The sequence below is a fragment of the Macaca mulatta genome, chromosome 3 (assembly GCF_049350105.2).
Source record: "Macaca mulatta isolate MMU2019108-1 chromosome 3, T2T-MMU8v2.0, whole genome shotgun sequence".
NCBI classification, from domain to species: Eukaryota; Metazoa; Chordata; class Mammalia; order Primates; family Cercopithecidae; genus Macaca; species Macaca mulatta.
The window spans coordinates 181,878,103-181,900,401 of NC_133408.1; the positions used below are offsets into that span (position 1 = coordinate 181,878,103).

The 22,299-nt window shown below is 42.1% G+C and overlaps 2 protein-coding genes across 8 annotated transcripts in view; both read left to right on the forward strand.

Annotated features, from left to right (window-relative positions):
• MGAM (maltase-glucoamylase) overlaps window positions 1-15,816 on the forward strand; it is a 129,821-nt gene extending 114,005 nt beyond the window's left edge. For 2 of the 3 annotated variants that reach the window (XM_028846391.2, XM_077997573.1), the window contains exons 81-94: window positions 563-697; window positions 1,182-1,269; window positions 2,086-2,224; window positions 3,032-3,165; window positions 3,284-3,318; window positions 3,411-3,527; window positions 4,221-4,369; window positions 4,978-5,062; window positions 6,237-6,293; window positions 8,268-8,392; window positions 9,462-9,550; window positions 11,643-11,692; window positions 12,282-12,452; window positions 14,885-15,816. In XM_028846391.2, coding sequence (XP_028702224.2) covers window positions 563-697; window positions 1,182-1,269; window positions 2,086-2,224; window positions 3,032-3,165; window positions 3,284-3,318; window positions 3,411-3,527; window positions 4,221-4,369; window positions 4,978-5,062; window positions 6,237-6,293; window positions 8,268-8,392; window positions 9,462-9,550; window positions 11,643-11,692; window positions 12,282-12,452; window positions 14,885-14,962 — 1,452 coding nt within the window. In that variant the 3' untranslated portion in view covers window positions 14,963-15,816. The remainder of the gene's footprint in view (window positions 1-562; window positions 698-1,181; window positions 1,270-2,085; window positions 2,225-3,031; window positions 3,166-3,283; window positions 3,319-3,410; window positions 3,528-4,220; window positions 4,370-4,977; window positions 5,063-6,236; window positions 6,294-8,267; window positions 8,393-9,461; window positions 9,551-11,642; window positions 11,693-12,281; window positions 12,453-14,884) is intronic. The other variant, XM_077997574.1, reaches the window with a different exon arrangement.
• A 4,966-nt stretch (window positions 15,817-20,782) lies between these two features.
• The window catches only part of MGAM2 (maltase-glucoamylase 2 (putative)), a 139,410-nt gene continuing 137,893 nt past the window's right edge, over window positions 20,783-22,299 (forward strand). For 4 of the 5 annotated variants that reach the window (XM_077997580.1, XM_077997581.1, XM_077997579.1 and 1 more), the window contains exon 1: window positions 20,783-20,877. The gene's annotated coding sequence lies outside the window, so the exon portion shown is untranslated. Of the gene's footprint in view, window positions 20,886-22,299 lie in introns of all 5 variants that reach the window. The other variant, XM_077997576.1, reaches the window with a different exon arrangement.

Sequence of the window (22,299 nt, forward strand, 5' to 3'; positions counted from 1 at the left end):
TTGAAATGTTCTCTTTAAGTCCTCTCAATTTATGTTCCAACAGCTGTAGTTGTCCTGTGATTCTGAAATTGTAGAAAACACTGAGGTGTACTGGCCTAATATCCTGAAATGTAATCTTACTCCTTCCTCCCCTCTCTCAGTGGGAATGATATAGGAGGGACTCCCTGGGTGTTTCTTCCTAATCTGTTACCACGCATCTCATGTCTGCAGTCTCTCCCTGGCTTTGTCTTTGAGGAGTGCTTAGGAAATGGTGGGACTGACGTTGAGGGTTGGGCGTTGAGTGCATGAGGTCATGAGTTCCGGGTATTGATTGTCATCATCTATGTCAATATGAAGAAAACAGTTTTTGGAAGTTTTCCAAGTGCTGGGAAGGTGTGCAAATTGCACTAATTTCTCTTCTCATTCTACATTTCTCTAATAAGCTAATAACATTATTAGCTTATGTTGAGGCCGTCTGTCACCATGCAGCTCAAGTATCTGTGTGAGTTGCATTCTCGGTAAGTGCCTGCTTGCTGTCTTATATATTTGTGTGGGATAAATAAGTTATATTTATATTTTACAGCTATATCGAGCTTATGTGGCCTTCCCAGACTTTTTCCGTAATTCAACTGCCAAGTGGTGGAAGAGGGAAATAGAAGAACTGTACAACAATCCACAGAATCCAGAGAGGAGCTTGAAGTTTGATGGCCTGTGGATTGTAAGTGTGTGTGTGTGTGTGTGTGTGTGTGTGTGTACCTGTGGCACTTGTCTATCTTTGTGTGCCTGAGTATATGGACCACTGACCTTCAGTCAAGAGGATAGTCATTGTCCAAGGAAGACTTTGGACATATCAGACACTTCCTCCACTCAGGAGGGGAACAGCCTGATAGCCCTCACACCTTATACCAGACCTGACGTTCTTACTATAAAACCTCTGAGGCAATTGACTAGGAATTTCTTGGAACTTTCACTGCCTCACGCCCACCTTGAGAGAGATTTTTTTTTAACCCTCTAGCCAGTTGTTCTGCAGGGGTGAATTAATCTTTCTAGCCAGTTATCACTAGGGTTTGATGAAGCTCCCAGGGCTGGCATCTACAGGAGTTACTGGATGTTGAACAATTTATTCAGTGCTTCCTTGGCTCAGAATTGGCAGGACGTAATTATCTTAAAAAGTAAGGTATGTCTGTGTTTGGTATTTCTAGGATATGAATGAACCATCAAGCTTCGTGAATGGGGCAGTTTCTCCAGGCTGCAGGGAGACCTCTCTGAACCGCCCTCCCTACATGCCATGTAAGAAGCCTTGGCCTCCTTGTTTGGCAGAGCCATGATTGGAAGAAGGATTACATTGGAGGAGCTCCAAGGCCAGGGGTGTGCCTGGATAGCTCAGGGCACATCCTCAAGGCTGCTGTGGTTTACTGGGGACCAGAGACAAAAGCTCTGCACATGCTTCACCCAGCTGGGCATGTGCAAGTGACTAGACTCATTGCACAAATTTCTTGAATTTGTCCAGAAATCACTTAGCAGTGCTCATGCCACCAAAGGGTTCTCACACTTAGGCTTGTTAGTTTTTTAGGCTTATGTGAATTCAATCACAGGAATTTTTTGGTGTCATCAATGGGTGGAAATTATTGGCTTGTCATTATTGTGGAGCTGATGGACTTTGGAGTTGTACTTGGATTCATATCTTAGCTCCAGAAATTGTTCACTCTAGGAGTTTTGTGACTTTTCACAGATTATGCGATATTTCCGAATTTCAGTTTGCTGTACTGTAAAAGACAGATAATGAAGTCTTCTTCATAGAATTATAAGAATTACATGAAATAATTGACACATCAAAAGTCAAAATCAGAGTCTGTCATGTAGTGTTTGACAGCTGTACATTCTTCCTTACACCTCCGCTTTCTTCAGTGAACTTGATGTTGGAAACACTGCAGGTGCCATAGCAGCTCAGAGCTGGGGTCGCTGTGCTCATGTCTCTGGGAAGATGGAGAGTGACACAGGCAGGACTCAAGTCAGTCTTAAGATCCAATGTCCAATCCCTTGAGGAGAGGTCAGGGATAAACAGAATCAGGGCTGGATTTCATCTCACCCGTTCTTCCTCCTCAGATTTGGAGTCCAGGGACAGGGGCCTGAGCAGCAAGACCCTGTGCATGGAGAGTCAGCAGATCCTCCCAGACGGCTCCCCGGTGCAGCACTACAACGTGCACAACCTGTACGGGTGGTCCCAGACCAGACCCACATACGAGTGAGTCTCTGCCTTCTCCAGCTGTCACAACCCGGAGGGATTGCCAGGGACTGACATAGCCACCCTAGTTTTCTTTCATTCCCATTCCAGGGGTTAAGAAGATTCTCATGACAACTGTGTAATGATTCTTATTAAACAAATGCTCATTAATGTGGAGCCAGGCCCTCTGATGAAAAGGAGGAGGACAGATTTAAATAAGACATGGTCCCACCAGTGAAAAACTTAATGATCCTGGTGGGAACAACACACATGGAGACACCATAATGATCACACAGGGCAGCCGGCGGTGCAATAGCTTTAGTTACAGGAGGTGAAGGGAACACAGAGACTGGGCATCTCTCCCCTTTATTTCAAAGTGAATCATCTTTGGAGACTTTTTTTATTTTTGGCCATTCTTGGTGGAGAGTAATTGGTATTCTACTGAATTAGCACAGTCCTGCTTTGCAAGCTCAACGAATGGTATGAATTCTTCTAAGGACAGTCTTATGATCTTCACTGTGTTCCTCTTCAAATATAGAAAACTAAGTACTGAGCAAGCCAATAGCAAGATTTAGTAATTTCTTTCTATTTTTGGGGCAATCCAGTGAGATTGCTACAGTGAAGTTCTTTGTAAAGCACTGTGAGAACATGTGACTCTTTATCTCCATTATCTGGGATCAGTGGATCCCCCATTACAGCTCAGACTTCCATGTTCCCTCCAATCACGCAGCAAACATTGACTAGGCTCAAGGGCTCTGGGAGCAGAAGCTCTCTGGCCTTTGCTCCCTGGCCGTGCCCTTAGTTAACCTCCTGTTGCCCTCCAACCAGAGCCATGCAGGAGGTGACGGGACAGCGAGGGGTGGTCATCACCCGCTCTACATTTCCCTCTTCTGGCCGCTGGGCAGGACATTGGCTGGGAGACAACACGGCCGCGTGGGATCAGCTGAAGAAATCTATCATTGGTGCGTGGCTCCTTCCCAGGGCCTGTGCCGGTAGGGCAGGGAATTGGGATCCTTGGGGAAGAGGTGAGGAGGCGGGTGGTGAGAGCCTGGTGTGACACTGCTGTGCTTCTCATTGCAGGCATGATGGAGTTCAGCCTCTTCGGCATATCCTATGTGAGTGTCCTTGGGATCCTCCTAAGCACCAAGAAGGTGGGGACATCTTTCAGAAAACATCATCAGGCTTGTTTTGTTTCCTCTTGTTTCAGACAGGAGCAGATATCTGTGGGTTCTTTCAAGATGCTGAATATGAGATGTGTGTTCGCTGGATGCAGCTGGGGGCCTTTTACCCCTTCTCAAGAAACCACAACACCATTGGGACCAGGGTAGGACAGTGGCTCCTGCCTCCCGTGTTTCACTTGAAACACCACCTCCATTTCTGATCTAAAGCTAATGCAGTCTGCGTTTTAAAGATTCCTGCGATATCTTTAAAAAATTTTTTTTTCTTTTGAGACAGGGACTGACTCTGTTGCCTAGGCCGGATCGTGCAGTGTCCCAATCATGGCTGAATACAGCCTCAACCTCTGGGGCTCAAGAGACTCACCTATGTCAGCCTCTTGAATAGCTGGAACTGCAAGCACATATCAATGTGCCCAGAAAATTATTGTGTTTTATACAGATGGGATCTTGCCATATTTCCCAAGCTGGTCTTGAACTCCTGGCCTCAGCCTCTGAAAGTGCTGGGATACAGGCATGAGCCACTACACCCTTAAAAATTAAGCGCTGTGGCCTCAGTGAACCACATTCCTCTGTGTTCTTTAGATTATGATTATATTTTGTTCTTGTTGTTTAGGCAGAATTGTACCAAATGTACCCAAAAAGAATGTCTTATGGTGAAATTTCGTTAGCTGTCCTAGGAGAACTACAGTAACCTTTTCCAGTTGATTAAGAATATTCTCTGGGCCTCATGTATGGTTATCTGTTGTTTAGCTGTGAGTGATCTTCAACTGGAATATGCTTTCTTAAATCTCCTAGAAATTTCAGGGTGACCTCCCAACACTGTTCTCTTTCTCCTTTAGAGACAAGACCCTGTGTCCTGGGATGCTGCTTTTGTGAATATTTCCAGAAATGTCCTGGAGACCAGATACACCCTGTTGCCATATCTGTATACCTTGATGCATAAGGCCCACACGGAGGGCGTCACTGTTGTGCGGCCTCTGCTTCATGAGTGAGTGTCCAGCAGGGATCCCAATGACTAATGGATGACTTACTGCATTCTATGTGGTGGGAGTTGAATTCTTCCAAATTAAAGACATGATTGCTTTTTGACGTGAGCTCTTCAGGTGAAGACCATACTTCGTTACTGTCTTTAGCATAGTGCTATACATGCCATAGGTTGTTAATGAAAGGCTATTTATTGAATGAACAAAACTGAAATGATGCAGTACAGCATGGAATAATTTCTTTCTAATTTGGCTGTGCAAAGACCTCTCTACCTTTTGTAGCAGTTTGGTTATATGTAGCCAGGTCACAGGAGAAGGATTTCAGGAAGAGATCTGAGGGAAAAAGGCCATCCTTGCGTTTAAAATGTGACATGGTTAAGAAATATGGTTAAGTATTTTACAGGACGGAACACATCTACATCTGAGCATTTTAGGCACATCCCGTGGGAGGAGCAGAGGCTGGTGCTCCTGATGAAGCTAGGCCTAGGGAAAAAACAAGGCAGGCTTAGGGGCAGCTGGATTTCCAACTTGGGTCTGAACTTGAGGAGCTTCTTCCGAGTCTCGGGCTGGGGCTCTGTTGGGCTCTGTTGGGCACCTTCATTTCCCTTTCCAGGTTTGTGTCAGACCAGGTGACGTGGGACATAGACAGTCAGTTCTTGCTGGGCCCAGCCTTCCTGGTCAGCCCTGTCCTGGAGCGCGTGAGTATGGAGGCCTCCGATGGGGGGAGGATCCCAGCTGTGAGGCTTGGGGAAAAGGACGAGGAGAAGAGACCTGAGCTGGTGGGGGTCGTAAGACATGATTTCTTATTCTCCCTGTGTCTGTTCCTCCCCTTCTGAGCTGAAGTCCATCACTTAGGTGTTCTGGGCCTCAGCTCCTTCATCTTTAAAATGAGCCTAACAATTCTGGTTCATAGGATGATCAAGAAGAAAACACCTCATAGTGTATTAAATGACACAATCATTTCTTCGTTAACTAAAATAAGGAAGAGAAGGTCAGATGGGGGCAGTATTGTAAAGAATTCCTAACAATCCCCTAGCACTATTACAACTCTTCAGAAGGATTACTTGGCAATGTGTGTACTCGTGCTGCTGCTGGCTAACCCTCCCTTCCTGTGCAGCAGCACCTCCCAGTAGTAAAAGGCATTTCTTTACTTCTGTTGTTGATTGGGCTTCTGATTAAAATACCAGTTAATTGCACCTCCCCAAAATCTTTTTTTTTTTTTTTTTTTTTTTGAGACAGAGTCTTGCTCTGTCATCCAGGCTGGAGTGCAGTAGCGCTATGTCAGCTCAGTGCAACCTCTGCCTCCCCGGTTCAAGTGATTCTCCTGCCTCAGCCTCCTGATGTAGCTAGGACTACAGGCGCCCACCCATGACCGGCTAATTTCTTTTTTTTTTTTAGTAGAGTCAAGGTTTCACCATGTTAGCCAGGATGATCTTGATCTCCTGGCCTCATGATCCACCCTCCTCAGCCTCCCAAAGTGCTGGGATTACAGGCAGGAGCCACCCCATGCCCAGCCCCCAAATCTGATTGTACCCACAAAATTTTTTTCTGCCCCAGACACAACCTCAGTTGTTTGTCTCTTTAAGAGTGAATGGCGTAAGCCTGTTTCTATAAGCAAATACTGATTTTTTTTGTTCCGGAAGTCCTGGATACCAAAGTGCTTTATGAATGCCACTTGTTTTGGGTAGACAAATCTCCCCTGTTTGAAAAAGAAAAAGGGGTGGAAGGTTTCCCCAATAGCCAACCTCCTGAGAGATGAAAGCAAGTGGGCCCAAGGCCATCACATTTATTTAACCTCTTTCCTAAGCAGTTTAGTTTTTCTGTCCTGGAAAATGGTGCCCACTGTCTTACCTTGTTTGTGTTTCATTTTAGAATGCCAGAAATGTCACTGCATATTTCCCTAGAGCCCGCTGGTACGATTACTACACGGTAAGTTTTTCTGAATGTTTATACAACATGGGAAAATGGTAGAGAAAACAAAGGCTTTAGATCTGGTGGACCTTAGGTCAAATGCTGGATCTGTAACCCACCTGCTGTGTGGTCTTAGATAAGTCACTTTAACCCTTGTAACCTCAGTTTTCTCACCTCCAAGTGGAGTAAGACCACTTCCCTCATAGAACCGTTGTGAAATAACACATAAAGCATCACACTCAGGGTCTGGATTTTGTGGGTGTTCTCTTTGTGTTAGTTTTTAATATTTCCTTATATCACTGCTCTTTACCATGTTGTGTAAAGGCAGATGCTAGCCAACATTTGAGATTGTGTTGAAAACTATAGGTTTTGTTTTTAATGTTTATATATTTGCCTGCTGTAAGTTCGTAAGCATAGAGGCCTTTTTGTCTCTTTTTATTAAATATCTCCTTCCATAGCATAGATGCTCAAAGAAGGGTGATGCACATAATTACCTAAGGCACACAATTGATTAGACAATGTGCAAAACACACACAGAGGTGTGGGACCCAACCCTTGTGAGTCTAAGCAGTGCAAGTACATTTAGAAATGAGGCAGCAATGAAGAGCTCCTTGCCGCATAGTTTCATTGCTAGTATGATTCCCAAAGACTCAGCTGGGAAGCCAGGGTCTTCCAGGGCAGCTCTGGGGTGGTGGTCTCTTGCTGGGACCCTGAGAACTCAGACCCTGATTCTTGGGGTAGAATCAAAGAAGGCATTTTCTTGGTCTCTAATGAGGCCTCTTCTTCTGACTTTCTGAGAACTAAGTTGAGGGCTGGCAATATAGCAAAGGGGTGCAAACAGGGTTACAAGAAGCAGAGCATGTGCTGGCCCCTTTCATCCAAGGGGATTGCAGTGAGATTAGGTGAAAACTGGAGAAGGACGTGCAATTTTGTTCCTTCTCTTCTCAGTCCATTGGAGCCCAAATCCTCCCCACTGCTCTAGACTCCCCTTCCTGTTGCTAGTCTGGATCTGCCCTTAGGGTGGTAACATGTTAAGGCTCTGCTCTGTGCTTCCCAGCCAGGTCTTCCCTAGGAAGAGTGGCCAGCTTTCTTTAAGTGAGACTGGCCTTTGTCCTGAGTGTGCATGTTGAGTCTCCCATTCAGTAACAGAAGATGTCTTTGATCGAAGAGGGAAAGACACAAGAAATCATGGTGAAAGCTGTTTAGAAAAAGATGAAATTTTGATGTTTAATTAAAATGAAGATGAATCTCATAGTTAACATTAATGAAGAAGTGTCACGTTAATTAATCTTCCCAAGTTTGAGTACCTATTACTCGTTCTAGAGCACAAGCTGGCAGACTATGGCCCACAACCAAATCTGATTGTTATCTGATTTGCACATAAAGTTTTATTGGAACACAGCCATGCATGTATGTTTACATGTTGTCAACAGTAATTGCTTCTTACCTGTAAAGTAGCAGCTCTCAAATGAGAGGATTTTGCCTACCAGGGGACATTTGACAATGCCTGGAGATATATTTTGTTGGCACAACAGGGTGGGGGTGAAGAGGCGATGCTGTTGACGTCTGAGGATTCTGCTGAATATCAAAAGGCACAGATAGCCCCATCACCAGAGAATCGTCTGGCCCCAAATCTCAATAGTGCTGAGACTGAAAAGCCCTGCTCTAGTTGACAACATGTAGGATGGAAGGATGGTCCCTTAGGTTAGATTTCTGATTCAGGTGAGAGAGTAGCACCTCTTCCTGTCACACATCAGGCAAATGTAGTTTGTACGGTGGAAGCAAAGGCATAGACCCTAACAAGATATGATAGCCGCCTTGTGAGATTTCATGCAGCACTGGGTGAATGCGGAATGGGTAATGGCAGGTAAGTGGTGAAGGGTGATGAGCAGGCATAAGTTCAGAGGGGAGGATGAGATGTCTGGCAGGATGCGTTGTTTAGGGAGGGGCCTGTCCTCTCCTTCGTCATCTCTTACCTTCTTCTGCCCGCAGGGTGTGGATATGAACGCAAGAGGAGAGTGGAAGACCTTGCCAGCCCCTCTTGACCACATTAATCTTCATGTCCGTGGGGGCTACATCCTGCCCTGGCAAGAGCCTGCACTGAACACCCACTTAAGGTGAATGACAAGACTCAGGTTTTCCTTTACATGTCAGTTAGCTCAACAATCTATAATGAAGTCCACCAAAATGTAAGCATCACTCTCAAGCCCACATGCAATTTTACTCAACACTTGTTTTTTCTTTGTGCTTGTTTGTACTTTAACCTTTTTCAGACTCTACCCTCTTCGATTAATTATTAACAGCTCTTTTGTGTTTAAGGGAGTGAGATGATAGGTCTAAGAGTGTCATCTTTCAATCTCATGGTTGAAATGGAAGTCAAAAGAGGAGCAGCCATGATTCATAATAGTTTTAGTATACTATTGGGTCTAATTGAAGCTTTCCTAAGAAAACTATTGCTGAAAAATTGTTTATTCCTCTACAAGATGTTAAAATTCTAGATCAAAGTCTATGTATAAATTAACCATAAGTAACATCCAGTGAATGCTTGCCCTGTGCCTAGAGCTATATGAATATGGGCATTTCCATGTGGAAATTATGTATTTTTTCTTAGCAAAAGGAAAACATAAATTCTGTGAGGTTAGTAGTGTTACCACCATTTATTTCATAGATGAGCAAAAAGGCTAAGTGATTTGCTCAGAGTCACACAGCTAGTAAGTACATGAACGTGGACTAAAATTCACATCTCTCTGGTATCAATACTAAAATTCTCAGACTCCCTATTCATTTGATTCCAAAGATTTAAATAAAAATGAAGGACTTAAGACATTTGAAAGTAGAACTCCCTCTACATGTTTTGGATATTAGGTCACAAAAACAGAAAGATTTCAGCATCAGGATTTTCCTTTCAAAAGGTAAAGAAAGAACCCAGTTAGTTTGGTTGTCATTACGTTAAGAGCCTTAAAGGAGAATCCTCTTGATTCATTCACTAATTCATTTGTTCATGATATGAAGTCATATAGCCAGATGGAGACAGAATTAGAACTAAGTCACAAGTCTCTTGAATTCTAGTATGCAGTCTTTATCCCCCAAAGCACTTCCCTTTGCTGCTTTATGTTTGTATATAAACTCTTGGTGTGTGGCTGTGGCTTTGCTTTTAGCTAATGCCTCTCTCCCGCCTCACTGCAGCCGCCAGAAGTTCATGGGCTTCAAAATTGCCTTGGATGATGAGGGAACTGCTGAGGGCTGGCTCTTCTGGGATGATGGGCAAAGCATTGGTGAGTAGGGGTCACCTGGGATTCATGCCGATGGCACTGACTACATTCCTGGATTACCTTACAGGCCTGCTTTCACCTTTTCCCTGTTAAAACAATGTTGCATTTTAAAATATAATCATTTGTTAATTCAAGGGTATAATCCACATTGGACGTGATCTTTATTCCTCATGTAAATGAAGCTCAGTTCTGAATCACCTCCCATTATGCAACTGTTGTAATCCACTGTAGAAGGTAGCAATATGGGAGCCATGGGGAAAGTTTATCTGTAGCCAGCTGAGATAAAATTTCAGAGGATTTATGGTCAAGGACACGTTGCCTAATTACATGGTTTACTGTCCCAGTAAGAGGGGTAATACCTCTATCAATTGTATTTTTTATGGGATATTTTCTATTAGGAGTTTATAGGAATTGGTAAACTCTCAGGAGGATTGCTCAAGAAATTATTAGCTATTTCTAGACAAGTGCTGTCCAACAGAACTTTCTGCAGTGATGACAATGTTCTATATCTTCTGCTGTTCAATATTGTATCTACTAGGCATATGTGGCTATCGAGCACTTGAAATGTGTGACAAGTGCATCTGAAGAATTGAATTTTTAATTTTATTCAATCTTAACAAGCTTAAGTTTAAACAATTACATTTTACTAGTGACTACTCTCTTAGCACAGTTGTAAGGGATAGCCAGTGGCAACTGACTGAGTGGTGAGTCATTTATAAAGGGGCCAGCACGACCGGGCTCAGTGGCTCATGCCTGTAATCCCAGCACTTTGAGAGGCCGAGGCGGCCAGATCACCTGAGTTCGGGAGTTCGAGACCAGCCTCACCAACAGGGAGAAACCCCATTTCTACTAAAAATACGAAAAAATTAGCCAGGTGTGGTGGCACATGCCTGTAATCCCAGCTACTAGGGAGGCTGAGGTAGGAGAATTGCTTGTACCCGGGAGGCAGAGGTTGCAGTGAGCCGAGATCGCACCATTGCACTCCAGCCTGGGCAACAAGAGTGAGGCTCCATCTCAGAAAAAAAAAAAGAAAGAAAGAAAAGAGAAAGAAAAAGAGAGGGGCCAGCACACAGGGAAGAGTATGACAGCCACGAGGGAAGGGTGTAGGATGGGAATACTTGAAACCAAACTGTTGACTAGTTCCCCTTCACTGGCTGTGCTGGACTCCATATTCTTCGTGGGCCTGTGGCACACATTTAGGATAAAGGACAAATAAGCCTTTTCTTTGATCATCTTTGTTCTCTGGAGATCACATTTTTAAGTTTGCCTAATACCTCAAGATAAACCCACCAAGACACCAGTGTCGGTGTTTATGTATGTATGTGCATATAAATGTGTGTGCAGACATGTGTACACACAGCAAAAAAAAACCTGGAAATTCTGCGCTGATTAGGAAGATGCTGGGAATAGTAGACCACAAGGAAGAGAAGTGACTTAAAAATGGTGTCAGGTGCCGGGCGCGGTGGCTCAAGCCTGTAATCCCAGCACTTTGGGAGGCCGAGGCGGGTGGATCACGAGGTCAGGAGATCGAGACTATCCTGGCTAACATGGTGAAACCCCGTCTCTACTAAAAATACAAAAAAAAAAAAAAAAAACTAGCCGGGCATGGTGGCGGGTGCCTGTAGTCTCAGCTACTTGGGAGGCTGAGGCGGGAGAATGGCGTGAACCCGGGAGGCGGAGCTTGCAGTGAGCCGAGATCACGCCACTGCACTCCAGCCTGGGAGACACAGCGAGACTCTGTCTCAAAAAAAAAAAAAAAAAAAAAAAAAAAAAAAAAAAAAATGGTGTCAGGAAACTGTTATATGAAGTGACTCTGTCACACAGATGCATCTATACACATTCATTTCAAACATTTTGTGCAAACTGAGTATGGGTGCAGGGTTTGATTAGTCTCCATAAAGAGGGCTTACATTTTAAAATAGAACACTCAAAAGACAGAAAATAAAAATGAAGATAAGCCTTACTCTCTCAACAAGTAACTTGGAAGTCTACTTCTCCAAGACAAGTAGAAAATTAGAAGAGTATTTACATATTCTATAGCATAGAGTTCTACAGCACAGGCCCAGGCCATGTTTATCTTGTTGTCTGTTTGCAGATACCTATGGGAAAGGACTCTATTACTTGGCCAACTTTTCTGCCAGCCAGGTGAGTGTGACTGATATGAAGTGAGAATAAGATTCCACTGGCTTAGGAGGATGCTGAATATCATAAGGGCATAAAATACCACCTAGAAATTCTTCATTGCTCATCTTGCTAATTCACATTCTTCTACTTCTCTAGACTTCTGGTGGAAATTTACTATGCTCCCAGGAGGCTTTCTGCAATTAAACCTATCCTCATCTCATCAGTAATGATCATTATTCCAGTTTACCATGTTACAGATGGATGGGCTGTTTCTGTTATCTAGCCCTTGTTCCTAAGTTACCTTGGAATGGTCGGCACATTTTGTGATTCCTCCACCTGTAGAATATAAGTATCTTGACAGTTGAGACTTTTGTCTCCTATAGAGTTCAGGGCAGTGCAAAAGACCCTGCAGCTGCTTGTCAATGCAAAGTGGATGGGAGTTGGCAATAGGAGACAGAGTGATGAAATCATGGTTTCCGTGATCCAAAGACACAAGATGGTGACTCTGAAATTGTCTTACTTTATGATCTACATTTGTGCCTAAAAAGAGGTTAGAAAAAATTTGAACTAATTCTGCTATTATCTTTTTTTTAAATCTCCAATTCGACAGAATACGATGCAAAGCCATATAATTTTCAACAATTACATCACTGATACAAATCCTTTGAAACTGGGCTACATTGAAATCTGGGGAGTGGGCAGTGTCCCCATTACCAGTGTCAGCATATCTGTGAGCGGCATGGCCATAACACCCTCCTTCAACAATGACCCCACGACACAGGTTTGTGACTGGCGAAAAATGCGAATGGTATTTTCCACCCTTAATATGCCTAGTGCAGCGCCTGACTGCTTGCCTTCCAAATGATTCCCTCTCCTACCAGGCCCTCTGGGAATCCCTGAGTTTTCAGTGTGTTAGGAATGGACCACATGGAGATGAATGAAAAATCATGGTTTATCATCATTTGGAATGCATGGCCTGGATTCTTACTTTCCATGTTTGTCTTCTTGTCTGCAAACCTATGTAAAACTTTGTCTTGGCTCCCTCACCTCTGCCTCAGAGATCAACTTTCCAAATAGGTTGAACTATCATATTTTATCAAATATGATACCAAATATATCAAATATGCTTCATTATTTCATGTGCCACAAAGAAAGAAAAAAGGATGACAAAACTATGATAGAATGCTTCCTTATCACTCTTTTTTTTTTTTTTTTAAGACGGAGTCTCGCTCTGTTGCCCAGGCTGGATTGCAGTGGCATGATCTCAGCTCACTGCAAGCTCTGCCTCCCAGGTTCACACCATTCTCTTGCCTCAGCCTCCCAAGTAGCTGGGACTACAGGCGCCCGCTACCTCACCTGGCTAATTTTTTGAATTTTTAGTAGAAACAGGTTTTCACCGTGTTAGCCAGGATGGTCTCGATCTCCTGACCTTGTGACCCGCCTGCCTCGGCCTCCCAAAGTGCTGTGATTACAGGTGTGAGCCACCGTGCCCAGCCTCAAATTTTTATAATAAACTTATAGAAAGTTGTTGAAACTTCTTTAGACATAAATTTTTAGCTATATGTTTCAATATTGTAGGTGATAATATGGAGGAAAATGTTAAGTGGAGATATATTGCTGATTCTGCCTCAAAGTAATTTAGAAGAGGTAGACCCTACATGTGAAGAAGCACCAGAAATAGCTGAACCAATTTGTATCATATTTAAATTGTACTATTTAAATTTGTGTTAAACTGTTTTATTTTATTATTTAAATGGTTTATTGTATTTATTATTATTTTGAAGAAAAATCTGTGTTAGTAAGATATTTCCTCTGTACTGCAAAAGGCGTTGGTGATTCAGCACTTTATAAAAATCCTTCCACTAGTGTCTATGAAGTGTTTTCCTGAGCCACTGACACACTTTATGTACATTTTTATCCTAGTGCTTTCTTGATCTTACTAACTATTCCTTCCTATAATAATCCTTAAATGTTTTCAGTCCATCCATTCATAACACAGTAATAGCAATGAAGCTTACACGGGCACAGACAATAATGATTATGCCATGAGTGCTGCCTGGCTCACAGTATTCTATGGTTATCGATTACAAGACACACTCTGGTTGCATGAAAAATCTCTACCTTGGGATTAATGCAGTGTAGTGGTCCTGACACTTATCATCCCGATGGTAAATGAAACTTTCTTCCTTGTGTGTTTACTTATTATTTTTTTCCTGAACTTTTTTTCTTTCATAATCCTTCCTGATGATTAAACCTGAAACAAAAGTTTTCTTTCAGTTTTGCATTCTTTACATTTATTTCCTCATACTTGTGGTTTTCTTGTCAACAACTTCCCCAACTATGCCTTAAAGGACTTTGCCCAATCCTGCTGCTGACCAGCTCATGGACAGACATGCAAGCTGATGAGGGCACATGCAGTGAAACCTTCTTGACAGCATCTGCCTAGGAAGAAGCAGGAATAGTGGACTCTTGCTGGGCAAACACTGGGGTGGATAGAGGAATAGGAGAAGAAGGAAACAGAAGGGTGGTGCCAAGAAAAATCAGCACCTCCGTAGAATGGAAAAGAGGGCGTTCTCTCCAGTTTGTGCAGTTGTTTCTCTTCAGTGGTTGCATATTGAACTTTTTTTTTCTTTTTTTTGTTTTTGTTTTTACATTGAGTCTCACTCTATTGCCCAGGCTGAAGTACAGTGGTGCAATCTTAGCTCACTGCCGTCTCCACCTCCCAGGTTCAAGTGATTCTCCTGCCTCAGCCTCCCGAGTAGCTGGGATTACAAGCACCCACCACCACGCCTGGCTAACTTTTGTATTTTTAGTAGAGCCGGGGTTCCACCATGTTGGCCAGGCTGGTCTCAAACTCCTGACCTCAAATGATCCAACTGCCTGGGCCTCCCAGAGTGCTGGGATTACTGGTGTGAGCCATCGCACCTGGCCCGTCTCTACCATTTAATATTTTAAATGGTAAACATAAAATATTAAAACATAATTTAAATAAATCTTGAATTAAAGGCCCATCTCTGCCATTGAATATTCTTTGTACTCTAAAAAATTAGAAAACACTTTTCTCATCTGAAACTTTGAGGGCAATCTTTTAACTAGACAATACAATATAGAAGTATTAGGGGGTTATTTGGGCCGTATACTTGCACCTAATTTATTTGCATGCAGTAAATTTCAACAGCAGATGCCCAATTCTTTTCCTTTGGTTCCTAACAGGTATTAAGCATCGACGTGACTGACAGAAACATCAGTGTACATAATTTTACCTCATTGACATGGAGAAGCACTCCGTGAATTTTTAGAGCAAGATTCTAACTATGAACGACTTTGAAACTACTTATACTTCATGCTCATAAAAATTATTGTGTGTTGCTAATTGGTTCATACCCACTGTTGGTGAAATATTTTTGTTAATTTTGTTATATGTTTTGTGTGTGAACCCTAAAGGTTAAATCTTAGCCCTGCGGGATGGGCAGTTAGGGAGGTGTGGAAAATCTATGCATTACCTGAATGTCTCTATGTGGTTAGTATGGTAGTGATTGTTCATCATATGACATTGACTGAAGATGAACCGGGTCCATGATGAAGTGTGTGTATGTCCATGTGTGTAATCATGGAATGGACCCCATTCTCTTGTTAAACACACAAGAAAAAGCTTTCCGTGACAGTTCCAGGTCTTGAAGCTAATCAGCATCTCAAGAAAGTCTCCAGAAAGAACATCTGCTAGTTGATTATAGGCAACAGGGGGAATAATACACCTAATTGGTTATAGGTGGGGGGAGCATGATAAGCAAAGAAGAGGCAAACACAAGGAAAGATCAGAGGAAACAGAAGATGATAGTAAAAGTGATCATAGTAAGAACACAATGTGAAATTATCAACAGCCTCATGGGGAGGAAAAAGGAAGAGTCAACTCACCTGAGAGAAGAGGGTCTTGAGAAATCTCTTTAGCATAAAGGGCTAGTGGTGAGATTGAGATCTGAGCAGGCAAAGCTGAAAAGAGAGTTTGGAGGTTAAAAATAATTTATTTTTGCAGTGGTGTGCTTTGAACTGTGTAAATCTTATTTCTAATGTATATAACCACATTTCACAGAAAAATATGCAATTTATATGCCGGATAAAAATAAAACAAGTGAATTTGCAAGTAATTTTGAATTTTGTGCTATTTTGAACATGAGTAATCTCTGTTTGGGGTTAAGGTTGTTGTTTAGCAAACTCTTACGAGTTTGTCTTTCTGGTTCTCTTTGGCATCACAGAACCTGCAGCCAAATCCACCAATAGGATGATAACCTTTATAATTGTCTTTTTCTTACATCTCTGCAAGGAGTCTTTTATAAGATGTAGGTTTGTGGAAGGGTCTATTGATTACTATTTTAATCATCATAGCAATTGCTAAATTTAGGAAAATACCAACTCCGGTAAAAATAGGAGTTGCAACCCTCTTGCTTAAAATTCTATAGGGTTAAAATTTGAGATAAATAAATTATATATTAATGTTCAACAGGAATATTAAGTTTTGATGTTACCTGAAAATGAATGTGTTTGGAATGAGTGAGTCTGCTTCCCTGTGTTTTCTTGTTTTCTTATGACCAGGAAGTCATTCATTCTCCCTGCACACTCATGTGTCAGCGCCTGCGTAAGGCTAGAGACAAACAATATTGTTAAATCATGTGATTATCACAATAAGGGGCGTTTGGATGAGGGCCTGAGCTAACTAGAAAACTGGTGAAATACGGAAAACCGGCCATGGGAATCCTTTGATCAAAAAGGTGGGAAACTTGTCAACTCTAACAAACTCAGGAAGGTCACAATGATGGAAACATTATTTACTTGATATTTAAGAAATATTTAATGTTACCATCAAGGATATATTGATGGAATTTGGCTCTGGCTGCCACAAAGTGCTTAAGGAGAGGCATTCTGACTACATAAATCTGACGGCCAAGGCCCTAGTGAGGCCAGTGGGGTTTTGGAGCATGTGAAGTGTCAGGGACCCCACTGACAGCCTAGTGAAACCTACAGAATTCCTCCTCACAACATTGTTTTTAAATGCATCAAGCAAAATGCATGCTATTTCAAAGAAAACTTATTACAAGATACTTATCCAAATATTAAAGAAAAATGGATATAGTAACCCATGAGATGTGTTTTTTCATTATCAAATTAAATGAAAAGATCCAATAGTGGAAGTAACAATGCCATAATTTCAATGTAATGATCAACATCAACAATATTTTGAGATATCCACTAAAATCTCGTAATGTAGAAAGAGCTGTGATTCCATTTTTGACAAACTCATGCTCTGTGAAAACTACTGTGCTCTGTTGTCTACATTCATAACCTAACAAAATGCTAAATTTCAGCCAGAAATGTATGAAAAAGATGTATCGGTTGGAACCAATATGGCTTGCCGGAGTTAACACAGAGAGAGCTTGCTGATGTCACAGCCTAAATTTCCACCACAGTTTCATACTAACTCCCTCCCAAATTTGCACATAGGACCCATGATGAGGCCTGAAGAGATAACTGTGCATGCCTGAGGACTTTCTAGATCTCCCCTTTCTTTCACCAATCACCTGCTAATCCCAGCATCCATCCCCTAAGCCTTTTCTGATAAAAATACTTCCTTAAAGCCAGCACAGGAAGACAGGTTTGAGCTGGACTCCTGTTTCCTGTGAGTTGACTTGCAATAAAAACCTTTTCTTCAAAACCCTTCGTCAGAGTATTGGCTTCTAGCACATTGAAGAGTGAGCCCTTTTGCTCAATAACACCCCCAGAGGTTGTTCCTCAGACCACACTCTGAGAACCACCTCTCATGGAACCATATCCATTTGTGGCCATCCCAGAGCAGCCCCTACAACATGGACCTATGCTTACAACTCCTGGCCAGCTATTCAGGAAGATGCTGGGGGCCTTCCTTTTCCACATATGCTCTGTTCTTCAGATCACATAATTTTACTTTATTTCTTCATAGGTGTGCCAAAATAAAAAATAATACTCTCAAACTCTTTCACTTAAATAGGGAGACATCTATTCCTTTCTTATTAATGTTATAACATTAAATGTCATATATACCTACAAAGATAAGGTTTTGTTGGCCGTGGCAGATATCGTCAAGATCCCAACAATATTTCTTTGTTCTTATCATAGCAGCAGAGTCATTGAGAGTTTTGCACCTGGCCTTGGAGAATGGTGTTCTGGAACTTAGGGGTGACTCATTTTACAAGTTTCTGATCTGATGATTCCAACCAGCAGCTTGCTTTGACAACTGTTTGAGTTCCACCAAGAGCTAACTTTACTGTGCCTTGTTACCGATAGACAACTGGAAGATGTCGGGTCACGTGCCTGTCTCTACCCTTCAAAGTGGCTCTGTTATTTTCTCGTTGGTCAACACCAGTGTGGTGATCCAATATCTTCCAGTTAGTTAGCAAGAAGGGATGGTGAAGGTAGCTCTTTTCTGCACTTTAGGAAACAGGTTATAGATTAGCTGGGATTGCTGGTTACCACTATTACATAAAAGAAGTCACAAATGTGCACGGCATGTGGGGAGTTAAAGGTAAAATATCACACAAAGAATAGAAAGCTCTTATGTAACAATAAATCTCCCTTCTTGATCTTGCCAGGATGTCTTCCGAATTTGAAATGAGATCTTGGTATGTTTCCCCTCTAACAAAGTCCACCTTGTACTGGGGCAGATGAAAAGCTGAATATGTCATTCCAGGAGTTCATAAATGCAGAAACCTAGTCTCTCTTTCTTTCTCTCTCTCTCTCTCTCTCTCTGTGTGTGTGTGTGTGCGCGTGTGTGCGTGCGCGCATGTGTGCTTTTCCATATACTGAGCATTTGAAGCAAACACAAAGGATTCACTACTATGAACACTGTTATTTACAGTTCTTAGGTGCCACCAAAAGAGCCCTCTGTACCCTCATATATTACTGGCAGGAATGGCGATGTAAAATGATGCTGCCACATTAGAAAGCAGTTTTGTAGTCCTTCAAAAAGTTAAAGACTTATCACATGACCTGTGATTCCACTCCTAGGTATGTTCCAGGCAGAATTTTAAAAAAACATGCCAGCTCGTAGCAGCATTGTTCATAACAGGCAAAAAGTATCAACAACCTAGATGTATATCAACTGATACGTGGATAAACCAAATGTGGTCTATCCATGCAGGGGATACTATCCAGACATGGAAAGGAACAAACACTGATCCCTGAAATGACATTGATGAACTTTGAAAATATTATGCCAAGTAAAAGAAGCCAGACACAGATGGCCACATATTGTATGACTGCATTTATATGAAATGTTCACAATAGGCAAATCCATAAGGACAGAAAGTAGGTTAGCGGCTGCAGAAACAGGGGGAGATGGGAATGGAGAGTGACCACTAATTATTTTTTTGGGGGTGTGACAAAAATATTCTGGAATTAGATAGTGGTGATAGTTTCAGAATTTTGTAATTTTTTTTTAAAAAAACACTGAATTGTATACTTTAAAAGAGTGAATCTTGTGGCTTGGAAATTATATGTCAATTAAAAAATCCACTTTAGCTAGCTTAAGAAAACTTTTAAAAAGATATTGGTGACTCATTGAAACTCCAGTAGGACTAGAGAGTCAGGTTTGTAGGCCATGTGGCTAAGGACAAACCCCAGGTTACCCTGTAGGGGTTTCTACTGCCACTGCCCTGAGCACATATCTGGCAGCTTGCAACCCCAAATACTGAGCATAGGATGCCCCTAGGTCTCTTGTCCCCGCTGCCTCTGAAACGAGCTATCTTTCCAACATCCTGGGTTTTACATGGTACCTCCTTATCTACACCTTCTTCTGGATGTAAGTCACTCAAGGGAATATCTCATTCACAAAGCTCCAGTCACTTGCCTCTACCTTGGGTGAAAGAGAGGCTGTGAAAGAGAATTTCCAGCTGTTTCTTTGGGGAGGCAGGATTTGGAGAAAAATTCCTTAAGTTGATTGAAGTAAGAGGTTTTTTTGTTTTGTTTTCTTTTTTGTTTTTGTTTGTTTTTTTTTTTTTTTTGTCCTTTTAAGGATCCTCTGTTTATAATTTTTTTTCAACTTTTATTTTAGATTCAAGGTCTATGATTCAGGGTGCACATATACAGGTTTGTTTCAAGGGTATATTGTGTGGGATGCTGAGGTTTGGGGTGTGATTGAACCTGTCACCTAGGTAGTGAGTAGATAGTGTTTCAACCCTTGTCTCCCTCCCCACCTCCCCCATCTTAGCAAGAAGTTTTGAAAGATGCTGAGCCATCAAAGAATATGACAAATATCCACTAGAGGCGTCTTCCCATTTTAGGTGTGTATACTTTCTTTCTTTTTTATTTTTATTTTTTGAAATGGAGCTTTGCTCTTGTTGCCCAGGCTGGAGTGCAATGGGGCAATCTCAGCTCACTGCAACCTCCGCCTCCCGAGTTCAAGCGATTCTCCTGCCTCAGCCTCCTGGGTAGCTGGGGTTACAGCCGCCTGCCATCACGCCTAGCTGTAGGGACAGGGTTTCACCACATTGGCCAGGCTGGTCTCGAACTCCTGACCTCAGGTGATCTACCCGCCTTGGCCTCCCAAAGTGCTGGGATTACAGGTGTGACCCACTGCGCCCGGACAGGTTTGCATAATTTCTACCTTAATGGTGCTTCACTATTTAGAATAATTGGTGGAAAGGATCATTTGAATTAATGAAAAGCTGAGTTATACCAAGAGAACTCTGGAGGATGAAAATGGAGAAAAGAACAAAGTGATGAACCGAGAGCTAATCCTTCTTTCACTTACTTATTAAATAAATAGCTATACATTTAAAAAGAACTATAGATATTGGGCAGAGTGCTAAGCACAGGAGATACAACAGTGAAGAAGATAGACAAGACCCTAGCTCTTGACCCTTTAGGCTACATGTACAGATGAGGAAGCATAACTTGACAATCAAAGTAACCAGGTATGAACAGGGATACAGAGGAGGGCCAATGATTAGAAAAAACACCACCTTCCCCTTTTATTAACAAAAGGAGCTTTCATTCTATGTCACATGGAGAGCAAGGGTTCTTTTATGATCTATTGGAATATGCACCCCCTCCTCCAGTTACTGTCAACTTTATAGGGCAATAAATTAATCGTGGCAGAAGCTGGCTACCTCGGCCCAGTTACCTTTGCTCAGTGCTTCCTATGAATCGCTGAGGGAGAGACACAGCATAGAAAAAAGGTGATGCAGTGAGTACGCTTCTCCATGCAAGCAGTGCTTTGAACAAGGGCAGGGGGGTCCCTTTCTCTTTGTGTGATTTTTCTGTCTGCTGCTCTGTTAAGTGATCTGGATGCCCATGTTTTTCTCCTGGACTTAATATTTTCTTCCTTTTCCATAAAAGATGAGGAGTGAGGATGAGACAGTTGATGGAGAGGAGAGATGTGTGTGTGTGTGTGTGTGTGTGTGTGTGTGTGTGTGTGTGTGTTGTCAGTGTTTGGAGGACAGGTTCGGGGAGGTCTGGTGTGAGATCCTCCTCTCTCATTGGGAGAAATTAAGGACAGAGGAAACAGTTGGGATCCTTCTGGAAACTATCTCAAGATGGCATGGATTTGGAGGAAGGTGAATTCCTCCCAGCTTTGGGCAGGAAGGGTTTCTAAGTAGGGAAGAATTTCTACCTTTCGGAACCCCCATCCTGTCCTCTGTCTGAATGGCAATAGCTCCTAAGGCAGGAAAATACCTAGGGTTATTCCCAGTGTTCCTGAACTTCCTGAGCTAAGGTGCTGAACCTGCTCCCTCAGGAGGATTGAGGAGCTGTGGAGTGGGTCCCTGCTGCTGACTTTTACAGGCTACAAAGAAAAAAGTCTCCCTGTAGAGAGAAATAATACTTGGAGAAAGAGACCAATTGATGAATAATGCGTTTGTGTGGTATTGAGTTGTGGGCTGTATGTATAAGAAATGAAGTTTGATACCATAGCTCTCTCAGGGTAGGTTCTTCATACTTCTTTCACTACCTGAAATTCCACCATTGGAGACCGATCCTCTAAGTCTTTAAGCTCTGCAGCCTAGGGCACGTTGTGGAGAGAGTATTCAAGTACTAGTTTAAAAAGTAGCGGCTCTTAGTGTTTGTCTCAGTTCCACCACTAACTGTGACTAGACAAAATTCCTTAATATTCATCTGTAAAATGGAAATCGTGATATCTGTCTGATCAGCTTCAATGCAGGGATTTTATGAGAATACAGTAATACAATATATATTTTATGGGGATTAGAGTATATCTTTTAAATAATTTAGACTAAGAGAAAACTGATTAATTTAAGTAAATAGTAAAGAATAGTTAATAAACCCCAATTTTAATCCCAAACCTCAAGTCTCCAAGGGTTAAGGGTTTTTCCTAAAGGCCTGTTGTCAAATTACATGTAGATCCTAGTTCCTTACCTCTATTTCAATATTCAACTGCTTCTTTTATGGAATTATTACGCATTAACCTAAAGGTTACTGTAATTAAAAATTGAAGCTATATACCTATATAAAATATTTGTAGAAATGGTCATGGCATTGGGGAGGAGTTGAGAAGAGCAAGGATACAGGGAAATGTAAAGTAAGAGGAGAGGCAAAATAAACATAAAAACAAGAGAGAGAACATTCTTTGTCCCCGTTGACTT